Genomic DNA, 27,912 nt, shown 5'->3' with positions numbered 1-27,912 from the left:
TCAAGCAAGTCTTTTGCAAGAACATCTCCGCCATGTCTCTCGAGCCCATGCCCTTTTTGAGCGGCCCCGTTGCGAGCAACGCAGGGCCTCATGAGCATCGTGATCCACCCAGCGATATTGTTTCTGTGATACCGTTGTCGAAAGTGCAACAGGCACTTTGGCTAGATTACCTGGTCAGACCTCATTTGTCTCACTACCATCTGAGGCTTGAAATTGACGTATCTTACCTGAACCCGAGCCTGGAGAAAATCCTTCAGGGTGAGTATGTCTATGTTTGAACAGCGTGCGTTGCTGACAACAGAGTTGTAGTCATCCAGACATTAGGAAACAACCATCAAATGCTAAGAACAACATTCCATCTTGATGGCGATAACCAGGTAAACAGGCCATTCATGGCTGTTCACTCACAAGATACATCAGTCCAGCGGTTCGAGATCATCAACGACGAGGCAAGGCTCTCCTCCTCTCTTCGTCGCGGCTTCAACCTTTCGGCGGAATTCCCAGTGCGCTGGGTTATACACCATAGCGTTATGTTCGAAGCGGGGAACCTACAGACCAAGTGCAAACTATTCGCTATCGGTCACCACATCGCCGTGGATGGCTTCAGTCTGAGTATCTTATCTAAAGAGATACTGCAACGTCTGGACGTTCAGACGCAACACCCTGTTGCTGAGCAGTCAGGCCTTTCATACGGAGAATACGTGCAAAGACAGGTAAATCGTATCATCTGCTTGGTATCCAGCCCACTAACACAATCCAGGACGCATACTTACGCAGCGTAAGCGGACGAACAGCAAAAGAATTCTGGCTGTCGCAGGTCATGCACACCTCGCCTTTCTCATGGCGTGTCGCACCTCCGGTCAGGACCACCGCTGACTACCGGCGCATGCACACATGGGCATTTTTCCCCAACGAGCAGCTCCAGAAGTGGAGTGAACTGTACAAGACATCGTGGTTCCGTGTTGCATCTACTGTCGTCAGTTTAGTTACAGATGGGAATGCAGAACCCGCCCCGCATCACGATCGGGCGCTGTTCGTGGCGTTCGGCGCTCGCCCCAAAGAATTCCAGAATTGCGTCTCGCATATGGCGAATACGGTATGTACTGAAGAGACAATAATGAATGCGTAAGCTGACCCAGACAGATGCCAGTCAAAGTCCCGCTTGCACGCTTACTGCAGGACAACGCCACATTCTTGGAAGCTGTCAAGGCGTTTGGAAAGAACCTCTCCACAGCGAAGAAACACGAGATGTACCCGTTCCTCAGCTTGATCGAGGAAGCGCGAAAAAAGATGGACGAGCGGCAACTCAACTTCAAGGTAGCCGTGACGTTCTCGCCCAAGCTGGCTAGCAAGGCGTGTTCGATATACCCCGTGGAAGGCGTTTGGGACCTGTTCTTCTGCTTCCTCGAGCATGATGATGGGGTTTCACTTGGCGTAAGTTCTTCTCGAGGCGTTCTCCAACAGTGGCTGATGTCTCAAGGTCATTGCGAATCCCGATGTTTTTGGTGATGAAGCCATGGCGAAACTACAAGCGGAGTTCATCACCACAGCGAAGTTATCGCAACAAGACAACTCGTTCAGACTTCGCGACCTCCCGTTCTTTCGGGACCGTGGAGTCGCCAGCATCACCAACGGCCCGGCAGTGGAGGATGTCGAGACTATAAGCAGTTCGCGAGTACATCTTTGGATCAAGCAGCGTGCCGCTGAGCAACCCAACACCATCGCGTTGTCTTCGGCCGAGCGTAACGAGACAATGACATACCGCGAGCTAGCGGAGCGTAGCAGTCAGGTCGCACATTACCTCGTGGCGAATGGTGTATCTTCAGGTGAAGGCGTGCTGCTGCACATTGCTCGAGGGTTCAACACAGTCGTATGGCTACTTGGAATCCTCGAAGCGGGTGCTTACTATGTCATGTTGGACAGGAAGTTACCCGACAAACGGAAAGCCGCCATTGCCGCCACCTCCGAAGCGAGATTCCTGGTGACTGACGACTTCAAAATCCAGCAGGTTTTGTCTGACCTGGCCATCACGGTGGTGAGCCTCGATGTTGTCGATCGAGAAATACAGACGCAGCCGATGACGACCCTAGATAGTACCACGAAAGACAATGATCTTGCTTACAGTAAGCCCCGTCTTCCGCAAGCTCACACGGCTATACTAATTATTCGTAGTCGTCTTCACGTCCGGCTCAACCGGGCAACCAAAGGGCGTTATGGTCGAGCAGTCAAACCTGAGCCACTACGTGAGTGCCACCAGCAGTGTCGTGAAGATTGGCCCGGGCAGCCGAGTGCTCCAGTTCGCGACATTCGCGTTCGACGCATCTGTTTTGGAGTGGGCAGTTACGCTATCGTATGGCGCAACTCTGTGCTTTGTCGATCATCCGGAGCTGCTTGTAGGAGACTATCTCGCGACTGTCATCGACAAAAACGAGGTCAATTTCTTCCACACTACACCCTCAGTGCTTGCCACAATTCCGACGGACAGGTACTTGGCTTCGCTGAGAATGATATCCGTTGGGGGTGAGCCGTCCTCTGCGGGACTGCTTGGAAAGTGGAGGCAGCGAAGCCAGCTCCTGCACGCTTTTGGCCCAACGGAAACAACGTATGTTGTGGCCTTTTACATTGCTTAGGAGGACAAGCTAACAAACGTAGTGTTATCGTGACAGTTGAAGTCATTGGCGAAGACCAGCGCAGCGACGCTCCGCTCCCCTCGCCATCCAAGATTGGAAAGCCGTTCCCCAACTCGCGAATCCTCATCTGCGCCGATGATAACAACGACGAACTTCCAACTGGCGAGCACGGAGAAATCTGCATCGCTGGCCCTCAAGTTTCTCGTGGCTACATAGGCCAAACCGAGCTTACGCAGAAACACTTCCACACCATCCAGCTGGACGGTCACGATACGCGAATGTACCGGACAGGCGATAGGGGATTTCTGGATGCAGATGGCAAATTATGTATCGGCGGACGCATGAAGAACCGCGAGATCAAATTACGAGGCTACCGCATGGACTTGTACGAGATTGAGAAGAGTATTTTGAACAATAGTCCCGAGGTGCAAGTCGCCTCCGTGCAGGTGCATGCAGATTCGTTGGTAGCATTTGTTGTACCAGAAACGGCCCCATGCGATGTCATTCGTGGAAGATTGGCGTTGGAGGTGCCGTCTTACTCTCTCCCTGCTCGATTCTTTGCAGTGCGATCTCTGCCATTGAATAGTAATGGGAAGATAGACCATGCGCAGGTTTCTGAACAATTAGAAAGTCTACTTGCGTCATCTCCAAAGACAAGTCCTGCACAAAAAAAGATATCAAGCACGAACTCGAAGTCAATCGAGTCAGGCGCATCTTCAAGCCGTAGAAAGAGCGTGTCAAAAGTTCTTAGGGATCTTTGGACGCAGACTCTTCGTCTGACAAGTCCACCCAGCTCCGATATATCCTTTTTCGAAGCTGGCGGACACAGTATCACCTTGATCGAGCTTCACAAGCGTATCATAAGCCGTTTTCCTGGCTGTGAGATAAGCTTACTGGACATCTTCCAAGCACCCACCATCGAAAAACAAGCTGCGTGTCTCGCTGGGAAGATGGAAGTATCCGAACATAGACCTCCTTTCTCCGAGAGTTATTATGGTTCTAGTTCTGATAGTGAAAGCGATTCAGAGGCTCCTACAGCTGCTACATCTCTCAGCAACTCTCTGGACCTTGACGACAACAAGTTCGCCATTGTAGGTCTGGCTGGATACTTCCCCGGTGCTGTTGATGTGGATAGCTTCTGGCAGATGATCATCAACGGTAAAACAGCTGTCAAAAGTCATGATGAAGTTGTCGCGCCCTCTGATATGGCGGAGGATGAGATCTTTGTCCCTCGATACGGTTCTATGCCCGATCTTCCACCAGTCACAGCTGGAGCATGGAACATGACTCCGGAGGAGGCGGGCCTTACGGATCCGCAGGTATGGTGCTAATTTCATTCGGAAAACCCTTGCTAAGAGAAAAACTATAGAAACTGCTCTTCCTCTCCATTGCGTCCGAAGCGCTCGCAGACGCCAGAATCCCCATCACCAAGGGCGTACCCAATCCGACCGGCGTCTTCATCGGTTCAGCACACAACACACATAAAGATGCGCCTAACACGCCCTTGCCCGCCGACAGCTTTCAAGCGCGTCACCGCACGCTGCTTGACCCGCCAATCTCTACTTTCACAGCCTACAAGCTCAATCTGACGGGTCCTAATGCGACGCTCAACACAGCTTGCTCAAGTGCTTTGGTCGCGCTACAGCACGCTCTTTCTGCTCTACGCGCCGGCGAGTGTCCCGCTGCCCTTGTCGGTGGAGTAACCGTCGCCTTTCCACAGTTGGGTGGGTACGTGACAGCGCCAGGCCAAGTGTTCAGTCCGACGGGTCATTGCCGCCCGCTCGACGCCGCTGCCGATGGATCAGTGCCAGCTGATGCGGTAGCTGCCGTAGTTGTGAAGACGCTGAGCGCAGCGCGCCGTGACAACGACGCCGTCTATGCGGTGATTGAGGGTTGCGCGACGGGGTCTGACGGCTCGGTCGACAAGGTTGGCTTCACCGTGCCATCGAGCACAGGCCAGGCGCGAACAGTAGCTAAGGCCATTAGGAGCGCAGGCGTAGCCCCCGAGGCGTTCAGGTACGTTGAGTTGCATGGAAGTGGGACGAGCATGGGAGACGCGTTGGAGGTGAGCGGATTGGAGCAAGCGCTTGACCAAGTGCAACAACCTGGTGAGGTTAATGGGTGCGTCGTCCATGTGGGCAGCAACAAGGGTGCTTTTGGCAACACAGAGGCGGCAAGTGGTATGTTGAGTTTGATCAAGATGGCGCTGGCTATCTCGAATGGCTTCATCCCGCCGATGCCCAAGTTGAATGCGCTGAATCCGATGTGCAATTTCGAGGGCAGGTTGCGTCCACTAGTTGGTCAGCTCAAGTTGGCGCAGGATGACAGGGTGGGTGTAACGAGCCTGGGATACGGGGGGACAAACGCACATACAGTGCTTTGCGCTGCGGAGGCACATGGTGTTCAGAAGCGGTTGAGGAGCGCTTGAAGTTGCTTGCTTATTTGTGAGGAATGAAATATAATGCTCCAGCAGCTGCTCAAATGTATCTTGTAAGTACAGCGATAAATATGTAGCGAGTACAAGACAAGCAGACACCAGTCATCTTTCGAAGGTACATGCTTGGGATGTGATTAGTTATCGATAATGGTGCGTAAAACGAATTTAGGGCCAAATGAGTGTATTCAAGACATAGGACCTCGGGAGTTCTCGGCGAGAAGTCGATTGACATCGACCCCCTTGCTGTCTCAAGAGCAACTATGTCCCGATACTATGGTAAGTATAGTCAATCCTCTAGGCCTCTAGCTACGTCAGTCATAGGGATATATTTAGCACGTGATTGGAATAATTAAGACTACAGTGTGCCTGTAATTGTACAGTCATCAGATCACATGCTTGGAGTCCTCATCAATTGGCAACTCCTTTGGTCATTGTCCAGGTGTATGCGCATCCCTACTCGATTCACCCACTTTACCCCTGGCAGAATTTTTGATCCTTTGTCTTACAGACACCGTAGTATGTCACAACGTTAGTACCCCTAGACGTAGCCTTTTCGTTATATTTCGATTGCAGGACCCCAATCGTAGAGCAAAAGTAGCCCTTTCCTTTACAATCACCGGCTGGATCGTTCGAAGCAGCTATGCATGATGGGAGACAAGCAGAGACAATCTTCGTTCGGCCGGAGCATGTCACCTCCATGTCACGACACTGGCAACTGCTGTTGCAGAGCGTGATCTCACCAGCAGATCTTCTGTTGCTAGGACCGTCGAGAAGTTCAAAGGTTGCGTTGTCAGCAAATGGCGACGGCGAGAAATCGTAAACTGCGGGTGCGGCTGGCGTAGCTGATGGAGGCAGTTTGGCAGACGTCTCGTTACGGGCCGTTGGATATCCTGTTGAATCTTGAACACAAAGAGTCGGGTCGTCCCACGCTGCACGAGCGGTGTAGCTCCAAAGTTGCGTCATGTTGTAGACCGTCTCAAGCGTGTAATAGATACGACAATCGGCAGCCTGATATTGGAACTGCAGCGGCGTTAATTCTGTGCCGCGCACTTGATTCCGGATTGTGAAACCGGCGTAATTGATCCACATCCCTGTATCCGTTCGGTTAGGCAGTTGCGAAATTACCTCAGGCTTGTCAACGGGTAGATACTGCAGTCCTGAGTCGAAATCGTAGTCGAGATCGTCAGAAGAGTACGAGGCGGCGCCACGAGTGCCGCCGACTGCTTGCATAGGACCGGGCTTAGGCTGACCACCAACGACAATGGTTTTGACTCCGGCATGATAGGTCATGAACTCGACAAAGACAGCACATGCTGAGGCGCAGAGGCCGTCAGTAAGGATGACAATGTCTTGAGGAGCCCAAGGTGGTGAAGTGTTGGTGATGGGAGCGTCGGGGTCGTATCCAAATGGATAGTCTCCGAATGCGGCATAGTTGAAATCCGCATCGGACAAATTGTATTGTTGGCTGCCTGAGAAGTTATCACCATTGCTGGTTTCTGGGCCGTAGAACTCGCTCCAAGACGCAAAGTCTTTTCCAGTAGCGGCGTTGATCCGATTAGTAACGATCCACTCGTTCGACGCCCAGTAGTAGTTCTCAGGTTGATTGTGACCTGACTGATCCCACCACTCTGTATAAGCTTCACCGAGGATATTGCTCAGTTCTTGACTGCGTTGACGACTTGCACCGTTAGGTTCGAGATTCGGAAAAAACTGCCTGAAGGTATCGTAGGCAAGGAAAACAGTGCCTCCGTAATTTTGTTGCAAATCAATGATGACACGGGAAGCATGGTTTTGTGACGCATTACCGATGAAGTCGTGGATCGCTTCCCGAAAATCGGATGAATCGTCAGCGTCTTGAAAGAAGGAGGGTATGCTAAGGACTGCGGTGGATTTGTAATCTAGCATATAGCTAGATACGATGGGCTTGGATGGTCATGGGGTTATTCGGGTATGCACCAAAACTGTCCATGCACCAGTTTTGGGTTGATGTAGCTCCATCTGTGCAATAGCTTTCCAGTATCGCTGTAAAGTTGAAACCATCGTCGCTGTCGTTGGTTGGAGGGACAACCTCGTCTTCCATGGTTGGCCACCACTGCTCGCCTTCACGGTAGCTGTCTGGCAAGAATCCTAGGACAAAGTAATTATAGAAATCGCCGCCAGTGGTAATAGGTCCTGTCTCCCTGCAACCGACGCAGAGTGCCCACCAGACGGATTCGACAACGGTACCGTTTTTGAGGGTGAAATTGAGCGCATCGGATAAGGCTTCGTTCCCAGGGTAAAGCTTCGCTGATTGGAATGTACTCGAGAACCCCTGAATATCCATTGCAGGGCTGTCCATAATTCCGTTCCAGTCGGCATTTGGTTCTAAGAAGCCTTGAGAGTTCTGTTCGGCAAAGCTTTCCAGATATTCGATCACGTCAATGCCGTTGATATGGGTCACAGGTGACGCTTTGTACTCCTCTAATGCCCAAGCTTCGTACAAGTCCTCGTCAAGATAAACTTCCGGGGCTTGTTTGCCATCAACGGACGCACTGACAAGCCCAAATGAGCCAACAAAAGAGAACGCCGAGAGAGCACCCGCATTTAGAATGACATGTGTGTCACGTAGTTGATGGACCAGGAGCTGAAGTTGTGCTTCAAACTCGTATTGATTCTTGTAAACAGCCCCGGTCACGTTCTGCTTGATCTCTTCTAGGGCTTGGTTGACGTCGAATGGTGGTTGTTGGTAGCCCACAGGTGGCGCTTTGAGATATCCCAGTGTAGATTGAAATTGCAACGTCATGTTGTAATAGTCGAGAAAGCGTATTGCGACAGCTGGGTTGAAGGGGATACTCTGCAAGCACTCGTACACCAGTGATGCACGGAATAGCGTATAATCTTCTCCACTTATCAGTCAAGGCATTTCCTCAAGTCTTGTAATATGATATTCACCATTGTTTACAGCGACAATGATGTCTCCACAAGCGGTAGAGACAGCGTCTGGAGAACCTGTAGGAGGCTCAACTTGCCGAGGGGCAAAGGCACCCTTCAAAGGTTTCGCCGACCCATATACCGATAGGTACAATATACCCAGAAGCTTAATGAACGACATGGCGAGCGACTAGAAAGTATCAACCGAAAAGGGTTATGTTGCTCGTAAACGGAGTGGATTTTCTAAACTCTTAAACCTGATGTATTGCATCTCGTGTGACACTCCACAAAGCTTACCGATGGCGATTTAAATCAGTGGCTTGCATCTGTTTAGCCCCCACGATTACTGCGGAAATCAAAAATCTGCATGAACGGTAGGCTGCCAACATTTAGTAGCGAATTGAGGAACACTTGCTCCTGCCAAGTCAAGAACCCACCAATTGCCACATGCGCAGGGAAAAGAGAGCTGCAGGGGTAAAGAAGATCGTGAGATGCTCTAGGCCTGTACTGAGATTGCGCTAGAAGGTTATTATTGATGTGTGGGTGCTTGCATGAAGCACAAGGCCTGGCGCAGTCATCTTGCCTGTCAGCCGCACTTGGCCCCCACAGGACCTTTTGGCCCCCACCACCTCGGGAAATCGACCAGGTAGGTCGCCCAGAAGCACAGCTTCCTGATTAGATGTATTTAAGGCCGTTGTGAAGCTGGCCAGGAGCTGCATAGCCCCATGACTAGCTGATTATTCCAACCGTAGATGGAAGCTGGGTAACAGGAACCCGTCATGGGGTCCAATACATGAACACTGCCCAAATTAGCACCTGTAAAACCGACAGTGTACACAGCTGAGGGGTGCATCTCGTGGGACGGAGTATTTGTCCAGTCACAGATGGAAACGTTCAAGATCTGAGAAGATAAAAAAAGGCAAAAGAGGGCAGAAGGGAAGAGGGATCGAATTCAGGACCAGGCAGATCTTTTCGATATGATGTCGGATCAAAAAGGAAAATGCTGTATATAGCTGGCCTTTGTAGCATTGCATTGGCTAAGCTGCCCGGTGGCACACAAGCTGTTGAGAGATGTCTATTTGACGATTACGAGCCGGGTCAATTGACCGGCTGCCTGACATAAGCCACATGCACGGACGTTAAGGGAACGGGGCCGACCCACTGAAACACCTTGTCCGTCTGACTCTCAAAAGCAATGTCTGCAACTTTCAAAGAACAGTAATGAATGGGTGACAGGTTCTTTTGGGAAGCTTCCGCGGTTTTGTGGCGCCTGTAAACATGTCGGACGCCGCAGCTGGAGTCGTTCCAGATCTTTTCGCTCCACAAAGTCACGTACTACACTCAGCCTTAAGCCGAAACACACTACATGGTAGCGACTACGATCGCACTTTGTTTGACAAGTTCTTCGCATCCCCAGCCTTCCGCGCATGGTCTTCAGGCAGTAGATCCTGGCAATTACATTGCTATGGAGAGCCTGGATGTGGCAAAGTGAGTTCCTGGGGACATGACAGAGGATATCGCTCACCATAACAGACCACTATGGCCGCTCTCGCCGCCGATCATCTACCATCTAGCATAAACGGAGCCAGCACAGCCGTCGCATCGATTTCCATCACTCAACATGTGTGGTCGACATCATTGAATTTCGTTGAGGACCTGTTCCAGCTCATATACACTGAGTTTGGCGCTGGGCCCAGTGCAGAGTATGAAGCATATCAGGCTGCGTGTTACTCTGGTGATCCGGCAATTGAGCGGATTCAAAAGCTGATTGGAGCTTTGAGTGACGTCGCCTCTGGGGCTTGCAAGTTTCTCATTCTTGATGGATACGATCGCATCAACGAAGCATTACAGGCGTCTGTTGATACACAATTCTCTGCTTTAGAATCCAGCGGATTCAAGGTAATGATGACTCGGCGAGTTCCAGTCTTCTCTGCATCTCCCCATCGACAATGCGACGGATGCGGGCAGGACCCCCTTGATGTTTGGTTATCATGTACGACCTGCAACATGTTTGATCTATGTTATGGCTGTGAGAAGAGGGAACACCTAGGCAAAAGCCACATCTGCCCGATGGACGGTCTCAGGGAAACCTACCAGCATGTCAGCATCAAGTTAGGTTATTTCAACATCGAGCGCCTGCTCGGAAAGAAACTGAGCATGCACTATACCAATATTCAACCGGAGGATGCGAATCGAATTGTTGCCTATATCGAGTCGAAGGCCGCTGGCAACATAACACTCGCATTATTGTATTTGGAAGATATCTTTACTCAGGACGATATCTCCACTTTCAGCGTGGATCGAGTAGACGACAGGCTACCCAGGGATATCATCGCTTATTTCGACACCGAAATGAAGTTCATCGAACGTAAACCGAAGCCTCAGCGCTTGCCACCATTACTTGCGATCGCTGCTGCTTTAGATCATCAGGATGGAATTCCATTCGAAGAACTAGAACACTGTATACGCCTCGCGCAGAACACTTGTTCGAATCTAGACTACCCCAGATCTGTTGAAGATGTCTTTAGTGCAGGAAACGGATGGCTGATTAACCCGCTCACTGATGATCAACGGGTGGATATTTGTTGCAAACCCACGTTTCCTCTGTACGTGAGAGAGAAGTACAACAATTCATTAGAATGGGCAAGACGCCAAGTCAATTCTAGCGCAAAGGGAAGACGTGGTGCTGTTACACCACAGCAGTTCGAAGAGACATCCTCACCGGTCGAAACACCTGATCTTTTAGGAAGCACATTCGATACGTTAGCAAGCGAAAGGCCTCCTCCAACTCCATTGATGAGCTTCGAAGATGGTCTCCGCATCCGTGAACTCGACGGTACATTCGATCGGGCGATATTCCTCAGTAAGGACGAAAAGCTGGTCCAATCGCCACCTAGACTCGACAGCACCGAGTATGTACCTAGAATGGCTCAGGGTATCGTTCCGGTCCACAAGCCTGAAAGAAAAGTCACGCAACCGGACACGGTATCAACTCAGCCCCAGATACGAGTGTGCGAGTTTTGTGTAAGGAATGTGTTAGAGTCCGGTGCATCCTCCGGTCAGCATCGTCTTTCAATGGATGATCTGAGTTCTGTCTTGAACCAATGCACGTTTTGCACCTCGCTCTACGGTAGTATGAGAGATCCTTTGCCCAACACTGGAAACTGGCCATTGTATCATTGGACCCTTCGAGCACTGCCACGCGGCAGAGAGTTAAGAGGATCGATGATGTTACGTTTTTGGTCTTCTCATCCGACAATCACAACCAAGTCTTTCCGATTCCTACCAGGAAATGATCTGGATGTGCCCGCGTCCGAGGATTTACCAGGAACAACAGATCTAGACCTTAGTGGCGGGACTCAAGTTAACAAATGGATGGAAACTTGCATGCGCGATCATCAAGGCTGCAGTAAAGCCTGGCACGCCCAGCGATCCCAACCTTTCTTTCTCCCAACACGACTTCTGGATGTTGACACTGGAGATGACAATGTTATCCGCTTGGTAGATACCCAGATAACCAAAGCCAAGGGACCTTACTGCACGTTGAGTCATGCGTGGGGACCACGAGAGAAGCCGTTCCTTACTACTACTGTGTGGAATATGGCAAAGCATTTGATCACAGGTATTTCCCTAGATGAGCTTCCACTTAACTTCCAGCACGCAATACGAGTGACTCGTTTCTTGAAGGTGCGGTATATCTGGATTGATAGTCTCGCTATCGTGCAGGAACCTTTTGGTGATTTTGCCAGAGAAGCCAATCTCATGCACAAGGTTTACCGATACTCGCATTGTAACATTGTCGCAGCGGACTCAGAGGATGCATACGGCGGTCTCTTCAGGGACCGTACACCTCATGAGATCCTTCCGGTCAACTATCACGGTACTAATGCATCTCATCATTTGGGGACGAAAACTTGGACGATTGTCCCAGCGGATCTTTGGGAGAAGGAACTTCTTAACTCCGTCATATATTACCGTGCGTGGGTGTTTCAAGGTAAGCAAAGCTCTTCGCTTCTTGATATGCTCGCCTTCGCCAGGCTATCGTGATTTACTAGGAGCTGACTCCGTGTAATCAACAGAACGTATTCTCTCTCCTCGCATCCTCCACTTCACAAAACATCAAATCTTTTGGGACTGCGGTACGCTCTCTGCCTGCGAGGTATTCCCAAACGGCCTTCCCTTCCCTCTCGATCACAAAGCAAGCACAGATCGACATTGGAGAGGACGGCTTGTCGGGAGTACTGTCTCATCAAACGCCTTGACTGGTGTCAATGACAACGAAAGCTCCTACACTTTCTGGATGTCTGCGGTACAAAACTACACGGAATGCAATCTAACTAGTCAGGGTGACAAGACTATCGCAATCTGGAGTATCGCGAAGTTGCTGCGCGACGTTATGAGAGAGCAATACGCCGTGGGCATGTGGTCTGAAGCGCTCGAGGAGCAAATGGCGTGGAGAGTACGAGAAACTCAAAAATGTGAGAACATGCCAGAGCTCGATGCCAGTATTCCTAGCTGGTCATGGGCAAGTGTAAGAGGCTCTATCGTGCCTCAACACCGGCTGGCCTTGCGATCATATACAGTCACGGATCATGACGGGGCTATGGTCAAATTCACAGTCGACGAGGAAACTAGGGAAGGCGATAAGGAGCCTACGTTAGAGAGGAAAGCGTTGGAACTGAGGACTCACATCAGCTTTGGTCGACTGATAAGTGTGGAAGAGGACGTATATCGTCTTCGAGTCTTGGGCGAAGCCTCCAGCGGCTCCATCGAAATGGACGCCTTTCCCGATGCTCCACTTTCAACTACAGCAATCGACCCGCAGCAATGCGCATTCATGATCCTTGCCGCATCAGTCACTTCGAACAACACTAGTGGTCTCCGATTAGGCCTACCTTCTCCTTCCGAAGCATGTCAGACGTACTCTGGTATAGGTCTTCTCCTCATCACGCACTCTGCCTGGTTCGCCAATCAGGAACAACTGCACCACGAATACAAAAGCGCGCTATCAGGCTTAAAGCCCTCTCGAGAACAAGAATGGCGCCTAGATGCTTTCTCAAAGCTCATGTCCCAGCAATCAGAGAGGATTATGAAGATGAAAGGGAATATTGCAAGCGTATATCGCCGGATTGGAGCGCTGCAGTTTCGCGATTTAGATGAGCAAGCTTTCAGATCCTTGACGAACGACCAAAACCTGGAGAATATTTGGTTAGAGTGAAAGTTTTATTTGTGTAAAGCTCATGTCCACATCTCTCAACACTAGGTATGGGTCAATATCAAAGAATGCCCATTCTGTCAAGACCAGATATCTCTCCATCTGAAAACTACTTCTCCAGACGAACCTCTCTTCCATCATCGCATCTGCAAATTTCCACTGTCAACACCCCTTGCTTGTTGCTACATGTATTCGTGATCAGCTATCGCCCCGAATGATATCCTCCTCCCATGCAACGCTCAACCAAACCTTATCCTCGTTACCAGGGTCCAGTGTTGCTGGGAAAAGGGCGCATATGCTATGACGGCTCCAGAATGATACCTATGTATCAAGGACGTTTGCGGTCTGCAACAGTATTCCTTAATCGTGGAACAGAGCCTAGGGAATTCGTGTATGGTGCTGAGGCTAGGATTTCGCAGAGATCGTGCGACCGTAGACTTACCAATTATATAGCGCGACAGCAACATTGTACAGGTTTGCATGACACTGGAACCGGTCGCGGCACCATGGGGTCGAAAACCGACACGACTGCGCCTCACTCGCCTTTGTTGGGCACAGCGACCTGCGGCTGACATGTAGGGCTGCTAACTTCGTTATGGTCAAGGATCAACAGGCATCCAGTTTCGAAATACGCATACATGCCTAGCTGGTTGTTGCCTAATGTTGGCTGCCTTGCTGCGAACAACAAAAGCACGCACTGGAAACGTATTCCATCGCCAATCTGATCTTTTAAACAGAAGTCTACATTTCCACAATCTCCAGCGGTACGCATCAAATCCAAGTTACGACCAGGCGATATGGCGCGCCGTTATCAGGCATTTAAAGATCGTTCCACCATGACCGAGCCCGGTACAGCATCCTGGGACGTGAGCATCAGCGAGGCCGACTTCGCGAAGCTCATAGCCGGTGTCGAATCTCAATGTATGGAGGATAAATGGAACGTCTGGAGCGAAGAGGGGAGCCATGGCGGGGAAATGCTCGTCCACTTTGCTCGAAGCTGGACAGGCCAGAAAGTGTATATACTTCATTTGGAGGCGAATGAGGGTGATGGCAATACCGGAGGAAAGATCAAAGGTATCACCTGGGCGCAGAAGCTAGGAGAATACCATATCTCGGAGGAGCAGGGCAAGAGGGACGCGACTATCATAAGCAGAGCCCTGCTCGGCTGCAAGGTCGAAGCGCTCCCAGAGTATGACACTGATGATCTCTACAAACCCGCTTCGACGGATGCATCCAAGGAGCGACAGCGACAGGAGCAAGGCAACGGTTCCGGAAACAAGCCCCCTGTTTGATGTCTGAATGTTGGGGATGTCGCTGGCGTGCATGGCGTGTGCGGCGTGTAGCGGATCACATTGCCAATTTCTACCGACTGGAGTTGGTTTAGACAAGGGTCTAATGTGGGTCAAGCGTTGGAGAGCTCGCTTGGACGAGCTTTTGCGGGGATAGCAACGGGTTAGGGCCGGTTGGTGATGGAGCTCTATCAGCTGTATCGAGGGTAGTAGATAAAAGGCTCTGGAATAGTATAAGATGTGATACCGCTCTTCCCAACTGTATCCTCTTACGTAGGCTGTTCTGACTGTTTGTTGTGGCAAAGCAGCTACTGTTACGCGTCGCGTCTCCCCGCATTCGAGCTTCGAGCTCCCCGCAGCATCATCACACTCTGCGCCATCTTTCCTCCTCTAATAACAACAACAACACCGGCAACGACCACGATGGCGTCGCTCATCCGCAATGCTGGACGTCTTCGAGCCCCAGTTCTTGGTGCAAATGCTCGTCTAGCCCTAAAGGCACCAATTGCATCACGGAGACGATATGCTTCGGCAGCAGCAGCGGCCGTTGCAGACAGCGGAGAGCATTCCTTCTTCCCAGATGAGCCCCGACAGCCAATTGTCAAGACGGCAATCCCCGGCCCAGAGAGCAAAAAGGCCATTGAGAGACTGAGCAAGGTCTTTGACACCAGGAGCTTGAACATGATGGCCGACTATTCCCAAAGCTATGGCAACTAGTATGTTTGGTATGCTACCAGAAGTGAACCGAGACTGACACGAATCAGCATCGCAGACCTCGACGGCAACGTCCTTCTCGATGTATACGCCCAAATCGCCTCCATCCCCGTGGGCTACAACAACCCCTCCCTCCTCCTGGCAGCCACATCCCCCGAGATGGCCTCTGCCATCATCAATCGCCCCGCGCTTGGAAACTTCCCCCAGCACGACTGGGCCGACATTCTCGAGAGCGGTATCCTCTCCGTAGCTCCCAAGGGCCTCAACCAAGTCTTCACCGCCCAAGCCGGCTCCGACGCAAACGAACTCGCCTACAAAGCCGCCTTCATGTGGAGGCGTCAACAACAACGCGGTGGCGCCTCGGCCGATTTCTCCCAAGAAGACATCGACTCGTCCATGAACAACAAAGCCCCAGGCGCCCCCGACATGTCTATTCTATCCTTCAAGACAGGCTTCCACGGTCGTCTATTCGGCAGTCTGTCAACCACACGCTCTAAACCCATTCACAAGCTCGACATCCCCGCCTTTGACTGGCCACAAGCCCCCTTCCCGGTCCTCAAGTACCCCCTCCATGAACACGAGGCAGAAAACGCAGCAGAAGAGCAGAGATGTCTGGACGCAACAGAACACATCATCACCACCTTCCACAACCCACCCGCCGCCGTAGTCATCGAACCCATCCAATCCGAAGGCGGCGACAACCACGCCACACCAAACTTCTTCCGCGGCCTCCGCGAAATCACCAAGAAACACGACGTCCTCCTCATCGTCGACGAAGTGCAAACCGGCGTCGGTGCAACGGGAAAGTTCTGGGCCCACGAACACTGGGGTCTGAGCACGCCACCGGACATGGTTACCTTTTCCAAGAAGGCGCAGACTGCTGGTTATTACTTTGGCAACAACGATCTCCGACCCAACAAGCCGTACCGTCAGTTCAACACTTGGATGGGTGATCCTGCGCGCGCGATCCTCTTCCGTTCCATCATTCAGGAAATCAAGCGCATGGATCTGGTCAATAGCACTGCTGCCGTTGGTGACTACCTCTTCGACGGTCTCCAGAGGCTGAGTGAGAGGTTCCCCCAAGAGATTCAGAATCTGAGAGGAAAGGGTCAGGGCACTTTTATTGCGTTTGATAATGTGCGCCGGGATGAGGTGCTGAAAAAGGCAAAGGGCGAGGGTGTCAATATTGGTGGCAGTGGAGAGAGGGCGGTCCGGTTGAGGCCCATGTTGATTTTCCAGAAACAGCATGCCGATTTGTTGCTTGAGAGGTTGGAGAGGGTATTCTTGTCATGATCTGGTTATAATGGGTTGCAAGTATAGGAGTTTTTGTTTTCATGGCGTTGGTACACTTCTATACAAGGGGACAATTCTTTTGGGGGAATCAACGAGTGCACGAGGTTTTTCCCATCAACACAGGCCACGGAACTTGAAGACGAATTGATATGTCGAATATGATGCCATTTACAAAGCTTATTTTGAAATGACTTTTTTGGATTTCTTGTCTCTCGTTTTGCTCGTTCATTCCATGGCATTTTCGGGCCCTTTCCCCTTCCTCCAACTCCAACTCCAACTCCACTTCACTCCAACCCATTATCTATGACAAACCCCAACAAAGAAAGAACCAAGAACGAATTTGGAATGGATAACTGGCTTAGGAAGACAGTAAAAAAAAAAAAAGAAGAGCAAGTCCAGCCAAGCCAAACCTCGTGGGGTATCAGAGTTGTTCCAAACAAGGGAGAGAGAGAGAAAAACCACCCGCTAAGTAGACAGTTCAATGAATCAACAAAACGCCCGTCAACAAGAAACCGACATGGGGAATGTGTGTGTGTGAGTGTGCGTGTCTGTGTGTAGTGCGACATGGTAATGAAGCGGGCATATAAACACACCAAACTTCACTCTGGCCTGTCCAGATTAATCCTCAATCGATAATCCAACCCTTCCTTCTCACAGTACTCGCTCAGGAACTTGAGGCCAAAGCGCACAGCCTGGATAGGCGTTGTATCCGTGGCGAGCGGCAGGAAGTACGGACCAGACATGCGCGCGCCGCTAATCTTCTCTGGTTCGCGTGCGAGGCGCGCGTTGGCTTCTCTCGCTGCATATGTCTTCTTGTACAGGGATTGCAAGTCTTCAATCGGCAGGGCAATCCTCGCGTCCTGGTAGTGCCGGTTCATCTTGATCGTGTGGTCGGCCAGGAGTGCAAAGTTCTCAGCGAGCGAGTTGTGCTGGCGTGTTACGTCTGCGTTGTTCGCGGCGTCCTGGGGGGAGTCGTGGGATACGGCTGACTTGGGGTTCTGGCAGCGTTGCGAGACGTGTGTGCAGATTGCCGAGGCGATGATGGAACTGAGGTAGGAACGTAGGCCGTCGAGGTGTTGGTGGTCTTTTGTGCAGCGGCTGTAGGAGAGACAGAGGGGGAGGAGCGTTTTCCAGGTTTGCTCCACTTCTCCCGCGCGACCGCGGAGGTTGAGGGAGAGGTCTTGGGCGGAATAGGCGGCCATGTATGCACTTGTCTAATTAGCATAGTTTGTTGACAAAAAATGAGGGTTATGGACGTACAGAATACATTCAAGATTTGTCACCGCAGCTCTCTTCTCGTCTTGCTTGGAGATTTTGCTACCGCCTGTTGTGAGGATCTTAGTTGCTTCATGCTTGAGGGCTCTTCCCATCTGATTCAGCCTCGCAGATGTCTGTCCCAGGAGTGAGATATCCACCTGCTTCTTGTTGTTAAGAGGGGCAGATGTAGGACCAGCCTTGTGCTCCGTCTTTGCGCCCGCTGGAGTTGCGCCAGACCGGCCGGGCGTTGCGTCATTAGTATTGCTTTCGGATGACTGACTTCGTAACATGTTGACTGATTTGATATCCTTCTTAGGGGTGGCGTACTGATTCTGACTCTTCTGTGCACTCGACTTGGTGGATAAGGCTGGAGAGGAGATATTCTGGAGAGGGGTAATGGGCCCTGAGCCTGCCCTGGGACGCTTAGTGGGTGGTACCGTCAAAGTCGCATCCTCATCCGGCCGTGGCCGCTTCTCCGCAACCTTTGTACTCGCAGGAGTTGGTTTTGCACCTGCATTCGGCGTGGGCACCGCCGGCGTGGTAGTCTCTCCACGACGCGCAGCAACTTTTGGAACAGGCTTCTTCTTAATGACAGGCGGGTCTGTGACTTTGGGCTGTGTATCTATCGCAGTAGCCTTGGGCGCATCGTGGCGCTCCTTCTTCTCGGCATTAGCTCGTTTGGATGGCAGGCGGAGGATTTGGCCAACGACTGGAGCCTTGGTCTTTGAGAATTTCAGTTTCACGAGCATACTAGGGTCTGTTGGTTCGGCTTGACTGACTGGTTCGGGGTTGGGCGATTTGCCGTTGATAGAGGCTGAGCGCACTCGGTTCTCAGACTTTGGCGTGCCATTGGACTGTTGAGATCCACTAGGCGGCACGGCCAGCGTCTGACTTTTACGATCTGACGATGATACAGATGCGTCGGAGTCTGCGCGCTTCCGTTGCACCTCTATCCTATCCAGCTCGGCCTGTATGTTGAAGGGGAGTGTGGGGGATAGAATGTTGGGGAGACCGTAGGGATTACCCATTGGTTCGTGTACTGGTGACAGGAGCGGTGGCAGGCCATGTGGTGTTGAGCTGGACGGATCCGATATCTCGACCTTGCCCTTGGAGCTGGCAGTCTCGCTCTTCTGTGTGGAGGGGGCGCGCGGCCGAGTCGAGGAAGGGGCATCACCGTTGGCTTTGCTGGCAGGGTGCTCGTCGCGTGAAGTGCCAGAAGTCCTGTTCGTTGTCAGTAACATGATGACATGTGGAGCGGTGTACACACAATCTTGGCGACTTGGACTCGGCCTTTTGGGAGGGCACAGACAGCTTCTCAGACTTGCTAACCCCATTCGCCAGTTTTGATGCCTTATCTGTCGCAAGGCTGGGCGAGCTGATCTTGACACTGGGAGTATTGGGGCCGTTCGCTGGCTTGACCTTGAAGGCTGAGAGGTTCGGTTTCTTCTTCCCTGGCTGGCCGTTTGCTGTCTGAGAGCGCGCGGGCTCAGGCTCGGGCTCGTCGTCCTCTCCCGCCTGCAGCTCGAAGCAGTCCTGGCATGGCTCGCGGTACAGGTAGGTTCTGTACTGTAGATGCTCCTCGTCCGACTTCCATAATCTTCCTATCTTCCAAGCATTGGCTTGTTGTTGTGAGTAATACCGGTACGGGTTCACCGAAGGCGTCGAGAGAATGTAGGGCGTTCGCGGAACCGCCGTCTTTATGCGCTTGAAGATAGTGTCGAGAGCGTCGAGCTCGCCCTGGTCGTCGTCTGAGAGGTTCTTGCGCTTGAGAGATCGCGTCGTTTCCACGAGAGGCTCAGCGTGGCCGGGACCTGACATTGCGTGTTACCTCCAGGTAGTGGGTGTTGCGTCGGTCGCGTGTCTTTGTGGTGTCGCGGGCCGACGACGGTAGGTGCAGTGGAACGACGTGTGGAGATGGAGGAGCATTAGAAGAGGCGCTCGAGCGGGGATCTGTTGTGACGACGCCGTGGACGCGGTGGGTGGTCGGGGTCTAGTCGAGTGCGCGTGGACAATACGAGGCCGACAATCGCTTTCTGTTCGCATCTCCTCAGTACAATAGATCCACATGGTCGCGCACGCGGATGTCGGGCGCTATCCCTCTCTCACTCACTCTCACTCACCGAAAGTACGCGATGCTACCGTTGGTCGGATCGGCTGGAATCAGACATGGCTCGCACACGAACCCCGTGATAATGCGACGACGACGTGCGTGATCCCAAATAATGACAATCTAGTGTTTGCGACAACAGCGTGGTGGAGAACGACATGTCGAGGTGGACATGGCTTGGCGGGAGGCTTCTCCCGCGCGCTTCAGCCCTGGCCGGAGCCTCTGCCATCGACGATTGGCTGTACTTTGCCTCGACCCGCACCACATCACTTGCAGATCGCTTTGTTTTGGACACGTTCAACGTGGGCAACTTTCTTCTTTGCATGGTGTAGAATCGACACTCGCGAACAAGAGTCTTGTTCATTGCAAGCGTCTGTTCTTGTCTACCGTCGCTTGCTCGGGACCTCCCTGCTGTACCGAGCGATCGACATGGATGACATCAACGCCAACCGACATCCACGCGTGTGCAGCGCACCACGTATATGAGCAAACCGGGTTACCACCTGGACATGTACAAACCCGTAAAGGGTCCAGATAGTAGTTCCAGTTTTCGTGACAGGTTTCATGACGCGCATCTTGTTGGTGGTTTGTATTACTGTTGTTTGGATCAAGGGGTTGTTTCGCACCATTCCAAGGTTACCACTGCGGCAGAAGCAAGCACCGCTTCGGCGATAAATCATAAAGCGAAAGTCTGGATTTCTGTACCAAACGCTTCGTAACAATAATTCTATTTCATTAAAGTTTCTGGATGCGGGTACATCCCAAGATCCTGTAAAAAGGAAACACAGGGAACCAGACGGCGTAGTGGTCAAGTTTGGTAGACATGGTTTCAACCAAACTTGTGCACAACACACTGAAACATAGTCACCCTCTAACCTACAACTCCTCGTCGTCCGTCTCGTCATCGTCGTCGTCGGCTGCTGTTACATCTCTACTTCGCGTTGGCATTCCCGTTCTCTTTACGAATGGAAGCGCTCGAGGTGGTGGCACACCCTTGCTCTCGGTGGCTTCGCTCTTTGAACTCTGTGCGACTGAAGTCGATCTGAGCGTTTGGGACGATGTCTCTGTTGCAGAGGGCGCAGGCTCATCCTCCACATCTGTTTCGTTGTCGGACTGCTCTGGAGTCATGGGCTCCGGCATTTCATCGTTGGACTGCTCTTCGGCCTTGGCTTGGTCAATCTCCATCTGGTCACTGTCGGACTCTGGTACTACATCTGGCTCTGCTGACTGTGCAGGAGCTTTGCGCTTGGACGTTCGTGACGCGCCTGCTCTGCGGGTTTTGGTGTCTGCGGTTTTGGCGTTCGCTCTCGAAGACTGTACAGCGGCCGCTAGACAGTGTCAATATAGTGTACGTCACACTCGGTCATAGATATCTCACTTGTTGGCTTTTCAACCTTTGCGCCTGCTAGGAGACGGCTTTGATCCCGAATCTTCCGTTTCTTCTCGTTAAGGAGCTGCATGAACTGCTGGAGCATGGCAGTCTCGGTCTCATGTTTGGTCTTGATGAAGTCTTCCAGCTGCGCATTAAGTTTGGCAATGGTCTGCTGCTTGCTCTTGACTTGCGCCTCCAAGTCGACCATCTGCTTCAACGTTTGGGCGTGCGCCACGGCTGACACCTGCGCCCATTCAAAAGGGTTGAACTCAAACTCATCGTCTTCTGGTAGAACGATTTCACCCAGGGTGACCTGCATACATGAGCCGAATTCCCAAGGGATTTGGATAGCTGTCCACCTTGATGTTTTGAACGTCCTTGCGAAAAGAAAGCTCAAGGCTCTTGTTTTTCAGGGTGTAGACCATGCGAATGCCGTCCAAAAGGGCGGCTTCGCCGACTTCTGGCTGTTGCTGGAGCAGAAAATGAGACACGATGGTGGCCCACTCATGGTCGCTACCCTTGAATTTGTGTTTAAGTGCTCCGAGATTACGGTGCTTGACTGAGCCGGGTTAGATGGCGAACCACAGTCGTGCTGTGGATACTGTCTTACTCGAGGTGACATATGGGGTTTCGCCCTCGCATCCCACCAATCTCACATCGAGAGGGTGACTGCCCTCCTGCAGCACTTCGATGACGACAGTGTCTCCGCCGTTGGCAGGCTCGACTGGCACGATGTTGCGGGCGGACATTGATGGATGTACCTGCACTAGTCGACGCGGACTGCGGAAGTGTGCCGAGTTGGAAGGTTTGGTGGTGTTGGACTAGGAAGGGTAGTGGTGTTGGTCTAGGAAAGGGTACCGGGCGTTTCAAGTGGTAGGGGGAACTATTGAAACCGTAACTTGAACCACCTCTACCTGAGACAGGACGCGAGGGTTATATTTGCAGAGTCGCGTGGTGGAGGCCTGCTGGCGGACGCGTAGAGGCTCGGTAGGCGCAGGCAGCACCCGCCAGAATGAAGATTTAGTGTTTGTTGTTCAGGCATCCGCCTGGGACGCGATTCGCAGCCGATCAGCACCAGTCCCTCAGAATAGCCACATATTCGGCGCAGAAACAAACATGGGCAGCACCATGTATGGGACTATATAGGCAACGACCGCCTGTATTATGCGGGGGGCAGAATTGCACAATCTGTTCCTGCATATCCCCTCCCGTCACGTAGGACACATCACCGCCGTCATTGTCTCCCGTGCTGCAGGGGTGTGGAGTCTGTTGTTCTTATCGACACGCGTGTCGTAGCGTGCGGGCCACTTTGCGGGCCTTCCTTTGTCGACTTACCGCCTTCCAGCTCGCGTAGCCCTGCAGGAACCTGCAAGCGGTGCAAGAGCGACCCTCGCCGGCCCACAGCCCAACCACCTCAGTACCTCTCGCGAAGATCCTGCACACACCCACCTCACACCGCGTGCCTGCCATAATCGCGCTCCACAGAGCATGGCGGCCAACAACCGCTCCTTTGCGGCGCGCATCGCCTCCATCACTTCGCAGAGCACACAGATGGAAACATGGGACGACGGCGACTTCGACGACCGCTCCGACGGCCTCCTCTTCAAGAACTCAACAGTACACTCGCTATCCTCACGCATGAGCGTGCGCTCCGAAACAGAATCACAGGACGACTGGCAGTTCCTCATCACCCCAGACGACCAAGCAACCAACACTTCCGCCATCAAGACGGCCGCGAAACAGGCCGGCATTCCCATACCCACGAGCGTGCCATCGTCGGCACTCCTAGGGGGCTCCATCAAGAGGCTGGGCAAGAAGAAGTCGACCAAGAAGATCGAGGTGGACGACGACTGGGGGAATGATTTGGAGCTTCCCAGCAACGCGTCCGAGGGCTTGAAGCTCAAGACGCCCAAGCCACGTACGCCAGTAGAAGAGCAGGACGATGATTTCGACTGGGGCGAGGGCTCGCTGGGCATCCGCTTCGCAGGTACGCGACAGGGAACTCGCGGTGCACGCAGCTCTTCCATATCCGCCATGAGTCCCAGCCTAGGCAGCATCATGACCATGGAGAGCGAAGAAGACGATCTGGGCGGTCTCGTGCTTCCCACAGAGGCCATGGACTTTGGTGCGCGTCTGGAAAAGCTCAAGAAGGCCGAGCAACCACCAGCACATGAAGCCTCGCTCCTTCCGCCTCTGCCATTGCGCGAACAGCCCACTGCGCCCATGTCACCCACCTCGGCCCCCATGCAGGAGCCGCCCCAATCACCCATCGCTGCACCATTGTCCCCTTCGCCCTTCAGCAGCCCCAAGGCCTATAGCCCCAAGGCCCACAGCCCCAAAGCACCATCACCCAAGAAGCCCGCAGTCGAAGAGGAAGACTTTGAGGACGCTTTCGACTTTGGCAATGGCGACATCCTGGACCGACAGAAGCTAACCCTGAACAAAAACATTGTCGTAAAGAAGCCGGCTACCAAGACGACCGCCCCACACGCTGCTCGTCCCGCAACTACCATCACCTTCACCGACAGGCCCACTACCTCACGGATACCCAGGCCCCTGCCGTCCATCGCCAGCCGTACCAGACTTACCCCTGTCTACGAAAGTGGAGCGTCCACGTCGAACAATTCCACTCGTACCATGCCCACGACTACCAGTGCCCAGCTGCTCCGCGCAAAGCGATCTGCTCCTGTCCTCCGTAACCTCAACCAGAGTCAGCAACCACGAATGCCATTTCTTCCTGCCGGCGGAACGTCGTCTCAATCCCACCACGTCATGTCAAAGAGCACTTCGCAGTCCCACCTCCGTCGCGACTCGGACCCTCGCCGACCACAGTCTCCCTCGATGCGAACCTACTCACGCTTGTCTGGCGGTGGCAACAATGAGACACCGAGTCGTGCTTCGGTGAGACGTGACATGGCCTCGTCTGCCCTTGCACGTCATCCAGCCCCGAAGAAGCTGACACAGCCTCAGCGCAAGCGCAACTTTGGTGACGGTCATGAGCTCGACCTGTTCGACGACTTACCTACCTCGGCTTCCAAAGAGAAGCAGTTTGAAAAGGTGCCGCGCAACGTCGCAAGTAACAAGTCGCTGCGCACTCAGCCTAGCAATTCACGTCTGCCGATGCCTGATCGAATGCAAACGCCTATGCCTCAGACGCCGCGAAGCCCTCCCAAGATGGACCACACTCCTCGCTTTGCTCGTGACACGGCAGCAAGTAGGAATGCACGTGAGCAGCGTCTGGCAGGTACAAGGTCGCGAGCAGAAGGCCCCGTTTCCACTAGGCCCGTCAGTTGGGCCGCTCAAGTGGCAGCTCGTAGTCCGCATACCAGTCCATCCGCTCACAGGAAGAAAGGCTCGGGACAGAAGCCGCAGTTGATCAGGCAGATGACGCAGCCTTATACACAAAGTACAACACCCAACCACTACTTCCAGCTCCTACTGACCATTGCATAGATGAAAAAGGTATGATTTATAACCCAACTTTACAACGTTGGGAAGGAAACGAGGAAGCTCTTGTTTCCTTCTCACACCCTAATACTTCCACTACAACCCTCGCCCTAACCACGGCGAGCACGCCTACCTTTGCCCCGCCGGGAAACCAGATGAGCCGCGGCCATGACCGTTCCCAGTCCATCTCGCACATCGCACTGTCGTCCATCCATGCCAATCAGACCCACCACCAAGCACATAGAAGCTTCTCGTCGCGAGCGGCCAAGTTGGCCCAGCCGCCAGCACCTGCGCCAGTGCCTTCTCCGCCACGACCTGCCTTGATCTCTCAGATTTCCGTACCACGTAATGTCCAGTACGAAGGCCGCATGGTGTTTGACCCTGTCAAGATGACTTGGCTCAAGGCGCCTCGGCCGGCAAATGAGATTGGATCACCTTCAGAAGTGGACGAAGAAGAGGACCCGTTCGCCGGCCTCGACGACCTCAAGGATAACGAGAGTGTTGCTGGCGGCAATGGCATGGGTGGCGCCGGCACACCAAACCCCGATGACCCAACCTTTGTGGGCGAGGAGTTTGATGTCGGACCTGGCTTCATCCGCCGACAGCGCGACGAAGAAGCCATCTGGCGACGACGAGTCGAAGGCTGGGTCGGCGGCCTCCGCGACGATGGCATCCAACACGGCGGTTGGAGATGGGCGATTCGCGACTTCGCCGCTGCCAGTGCTCACGCTGGACCCCCGGCATTTTAACGACCACGACACTTGTACTATTATGTGCACTCACACAAACTCACGACTTAATGATTGCATGCATCGCAGATCAGATTTGGTCCTTGGGCGCAACTTTGTTGTTGGACTATGTTCCACATACACAAAAGTTAATGATGACGCTGCCCTGGAATGTCTTCTTTTTGAGATATCCCCCATACCCCAGAGTGTTACGATGGGCGTAGTTTTGGATAACTACCGCCTCACTCTTACGTTACGAATACGCATTTTACGACTCTTACGAAAAGCAGCTGCTTGTATACACAAAAAGCTTTGCTATTGCACACATACAAACGAACGCGAAATACCTTACAGATGGAGCTTCACTGCTCGGACATGACTACACGATACGATTTCCTTTTTCCACAGTAACCCAACTCACAGTCTCTCACTACAAGATCCCGCCAGGATCGAGCAGAGGAGAGCTGCACGATATGATTTCTTTTGTTTTTGTGATCTATGGCGTTTGGGTTTGAGACTTCTGTACATGTGAAAGCATCTAATACCATATTCTTGCTACTATCGAACGAATGAATTTTTACGTTATCATCATTTGCACCTTCTTTATGGTGATTACTATCAATGTACAATGCTAGAATGCAGGTACGGTCCTGTCGGATAACGGATCCATGACGATCGTAATGCAAGTGGATATTCCAAACGCCTTGGTTTCACTATATGTATGAGCAAGTCTTTCGATCGTTAGAGGCAGACCATGCATTTTCCCCCTGAATCCGTGCTCCGAAGATCGCACCGCTGTGATGCGGCTCGTTCTCGCGCAGTTGAAAGGACCAAGCAACTGACGCCACCAAATATGCCGTGGGGATCCGTTTACAGAGAAGCAATCATTCATGGTTCTGTTATCATCATCATGCTAGCTCACAAAGAGAGTCTGGAAAGCTACTAGTAGGAGTTGTCAATGGTGATGTGGCTGGCTGCAGCTGCTTCCTCATTGGGTGGTTGGCGGAGTCATAATAGCGGGGTTGCTGCTCACATGCCCAAGTAGACCCACTGCCAGTCACCATATCCCGCCGGGCGTCACCGCTTCTCCTACCCTATATCATGTCGCGCTCCAACGACCCGGGTCACTACTTTCAGACGACGTATGGACTATCATCTATACATCTTCCAACTCTCTAGCTGATACCATGTAGCTCCTCCCTCGAGGAGACAGCTCGAAAGGCTGCAAAATCCAAGAACACCAAGGGCACCCCTATCAAGCTCCCCTCCAAGATCCTCGCTGCCATCGCCGACCCGCAAGATGACAACTGCATCTACGTTGCTGAAGCAGCAGGCAACGTGAAGCGTATCAACATTGAAGTCGGTCAGACCTCCGTTTCGCTGCCCAGCTCGTGGCTTCACATAGCTCTAGGCATCAGCCACTGACATGTTCTCCTATAGACGAGTAAAGTTGCCGCCACGTTCTCAGGACCTACTGCTCCTCTCACATCCGTCGCCGTTTCCCCTAAATCGGACACGTTGTTTGCGGGGTGTTGGGACAAGTCTATTTGGTCATGGACACTGTCCACGCGTAAGACCGCCAAGCGTTTCCAAGGCCACAGTGACTTCGTCAAGGCCGTCACAACATTCACGTTGAACGGCAAAGAGATCCTAGTGTCAGCTTCACAGGATGCTAGCATCATTGTTTGGGACGTCGCCGCGGGATCGAAGCTACACACTTTGAAAGGACACACACGTGGAATCCTCGCTCTTGCGTTGGACCCAGTTGACTACGAGCCCGGCAAAGAGACTGCCACAGTCTTCAGTGCTGGAAGTGACCGAGAAATCAGGCGATGGTCCATCGGGTCGACCTCAGCTTCTGAGGTACAACCGTCGCCAATCATATCCCACGAAACAAGCATCGACGCCTTACATTTCGATTCGGATGGCGATCTTTGGACAGCTTCAGCAGACAAGACAGCCAAGTGCCTATCCAGGGGCCGTCAGTGGGAAGAAGACTCCCAGTTCGAGCACCCTGATTTCGTTCGCGATGTTGCCATTGACGAAGAAGGCGGTTGGTTGGTGTCCGTATGCAGAGACGAAGAGGTTCGCGTTTGGGACAAAAGCAGCGGAAAGCTGCATCATACATTCAGTGGGCATTTTGAAGAGGTTACCAGCCTCGTTCTACTAGGACAACGCGTGATCACCGTGGGCATTGACGCTACAGTCCGATGTTGGAGCCTGAAGCCACAAGAGCTGACTAAGGCTATCCAAGAGGCCGAAGACGAGCGCCTCGGTAAGGAAAAGGACAAGGAACCTGAGAAGAAAGAGGGCATGATGACTGCGGAAGAAGAAGCGGAGCTTGCTGAGCTTCTAGAAGATAGCGATTAGTTCCCGACGAGCGGACCACCACCGGACATTTGCGACCGTGTTTTCTGGAATCCGATGAGCTTGTCCGGTTAGCCCGCCTAGGTAAATACGAAACGAGACAGTAAGCCAAGACGGTCATGATGTACCCCACTATCCGGCCACGG

At 52.5% G+C, this 27,912-nt stretch overlaps 10 protein-coding genes across 10 annotated transcripts; 7 read left to right on the top strand and 3 right to left on the bottom strand.

Annotated features, from left to right (window-relative positions):
- Positions 1-32: 32 nt before the first annotated feature.
- CC77DRAFT_941807 (non-ribosomal peptide synthetase) lies at positions 33-5,058 on the top strand (the record flags this gene model as incomplete). Its single annotated transcript, XM_018534818.1, has 8 exons — positions 33-258; positions 310-713; positions 761-1,096; positions 1,144-1,434; positions 1,481-2,123; positions 2,173-2,602; positions 2,653-3,949; positions 4,000-5,058. 8 exons carry the CDS (start codon positions 33-35, stop codon positions 5,056-5,058), a joined length of 4,686 nt encoding a protein of 1,561 aa, XP_018383119.1.
- A 364-nt stretch (positions 5,059-5,422) lies between these two features.
- CC77DRAFT_1075284 (hypothetical protein) lies at positions 5,423-8,172 on the bottom strand (the record flags this gene model as incomplete). Its single annotated transcript, XM_018529226.1, has 4 exons — positions 7,999-8,172; positions 6,985-7,944; positions 5,574-6,947; positions 5,423-5,433 (listed from the first exon to the last, which is right to left on the bottom strand). The coding sequence occupies exons 1-4, from the start codon at positions 8,156-8,158 to the stop codon at positions 5,423-5,425; spliced, it is 2,505 nt and encodes an 834-aa protein (XP_018383118.1). The 5' UTR covers positions 8,159-8,172.
- A 2,730-nt stretch (positions 8,173-10,902) lies between these two features.
- On the top strand, positions 10,903-12,598 carry CC77DRAFT_942372 (HET-domain-containing protein; the record flags this gene model as incomplete). The annotated part of the gene is made up of 2 exons (XM_018534856.1): positions 10,903-11,971; positions 12,057-12,598. Coding segments are annotated over 2 exons (1,611 nt in total), but the record flags the coding sequence as incomplete, so codon positions are not given.
- Positions 12,599-14,028: 1,430 nt separating this feature from the next.
- CC77DRAFT_1011519 (hypothetical protein) lies at positions 14,029-14,484 on the top strand (the record flags this gene model as incomplete). Its single annotated transcript, XM_018523711.1, has 1 exon — positions 14,029-14,484. One exon carries the CDS (start codon positions 14,029-14,031, stop codon positions 14,482-14,484), a length of 456 nt encoding a protein of 151 aa, XP_018383116.1.
- Positions 14,485-14,694: 210 nt separating this feature from the next.
- On the top strand, positions 14,695-16,640 carry CC77DRAFT_269013 (4-aminobutyrate aminotransferase). The gene is made up of 2 exons (XM_018530949.1): positions 14,695-15,197; positions 15,246-16,640. Exons 1-2 carry the CDS (start codon positions 14,905-14,907, stop codon positions 16,486-16,488), a joined length of 1,536 nt encoding a protein of 511 aa, XP_018383115.1. The 5' UTR covers positions 14,695-14,904; the 3' UTR covers positions 16,489-16,640.
- A 296-nt stretch (positions 16,641-16,936) lies between these two features.
- On the bottom strand, positions 16,937-19,755 carry CC77DRAFT_268940 (hypothetical protein). Its single transcript, XM_018530948.1, has 3 exons — positions 19,013-19,755; positions 17,749-18,966; positions 16,937-17,697 (listed from the first exon to the last, which is right to left on the bottom strand). The coding sequence occupies exons 1-3, from the start codon at positions 19,561-19,563 to the stop codon at positions 17,088-17,090; spliced, it is 2,379 nt and encodes a 792-aa protein (XP_018383114.1). The 5' UTR covers positions 19,564-19,755; the 3' UTR covers positions 16,937-17,087.
- CC77DRAFT_268879 (hypothetical protein) lies at positions 19,724-20,507 on the top strand. The gene has a single exon (XM_018530947.1). It carries the CDS (start codon positions 19,811-19,813, stop codon positions 20,336-20,338), a length of 528 nt encoding a protein of 175 aa, XP_018383113.1. The 5' UTR covers positions 19,724-19,810; the 3' UTR covers positions 20,339-20,507.
- A 55-nt stretch (positions 20,508-20,562) lies between these two features.
- On the bottom strand, positions 20,563-22,237 carry CC77DRAFT_995392 (hypothetical protein). Its single transcript, XM_018536462.1, has 5 exons — positions 21,835-22,237; positions 21,584-21,783; positions 21,231-21,537; positions 21,065-21,180; positions 20,563-21,016 (listed from the first exon to the last, which is right to left on the bottom strand). Exons 1-5 carry the CDS (start codon positions 21,971-21,973, stop codon positions 20,729-20,731), a joined length of 1,050 nt encoding a protein of 349 aa, XP_018383112.1. The 5' UTR covers positions 21,974-22,237; the 3' UTR covers positions 20,563-20,728.
- A 475-nt stretch (positions 22,238-22,712) lies between these two features.
- Positions 22,713-25,420, top strand: CC77DRAFT_1064298 (hypothetical protein; the record flags this gene model as incomplete). Its single annotated transcript, XM_018528711.1, has 2 exons — positions 22,713-24,630; positions 24,678-25,420. The coding sequence occupies 2 exons, from the start codon at positions 22,713-22,715 to the stop codon at positions 25,418-25,420; spliced, it is 2,661 nt and encodes an 886-aa protein (XP_018383111.1).
- A 1,080-nt stretch (positions 25,421-26,500) lies between these two features.
- CC77DRAFT_1075270 (WD domain-containing protein) lies at positions 26,501-27,810 on the top strand (the record flags this gene model as incomplete). Its single annotated transcript, XM_018529225.1, has 3 exons — positions 26,501-26,541; positions 26,593-26,758; positions 26,840-27,810. The coding sequence occupies 3 exons, from the start codon at positions 26,501-26,503 to the stop codon at positions 27,767-27,769; spliced, it is 1,137 nt and encodes a 378-aa protein (XP_018383110.1). The 3' UTR covers positions 27,770-27,810.
- Positions 27,811-27,912: the final 102 nt, after the last annotated feature.

This window comes from Alternaria alternata, assembly GCF_001642055.1.
Source record: "Alternaria alternata strain SRC1lrK2f unplaced genomic scaffold CC77scaffold_18, whole genome shotgun sequence".
NCBI lineage: Eukaryota > Fungi > Ascomycota > Dothideomycetes > Pleosporales > Pleosporaceae > Alternaria > Alternaria alternata.
Note: the sequence above shows the minus strand (reverse complement) of the source record. Positions and strands in the feature narration are given on the sequence as shown.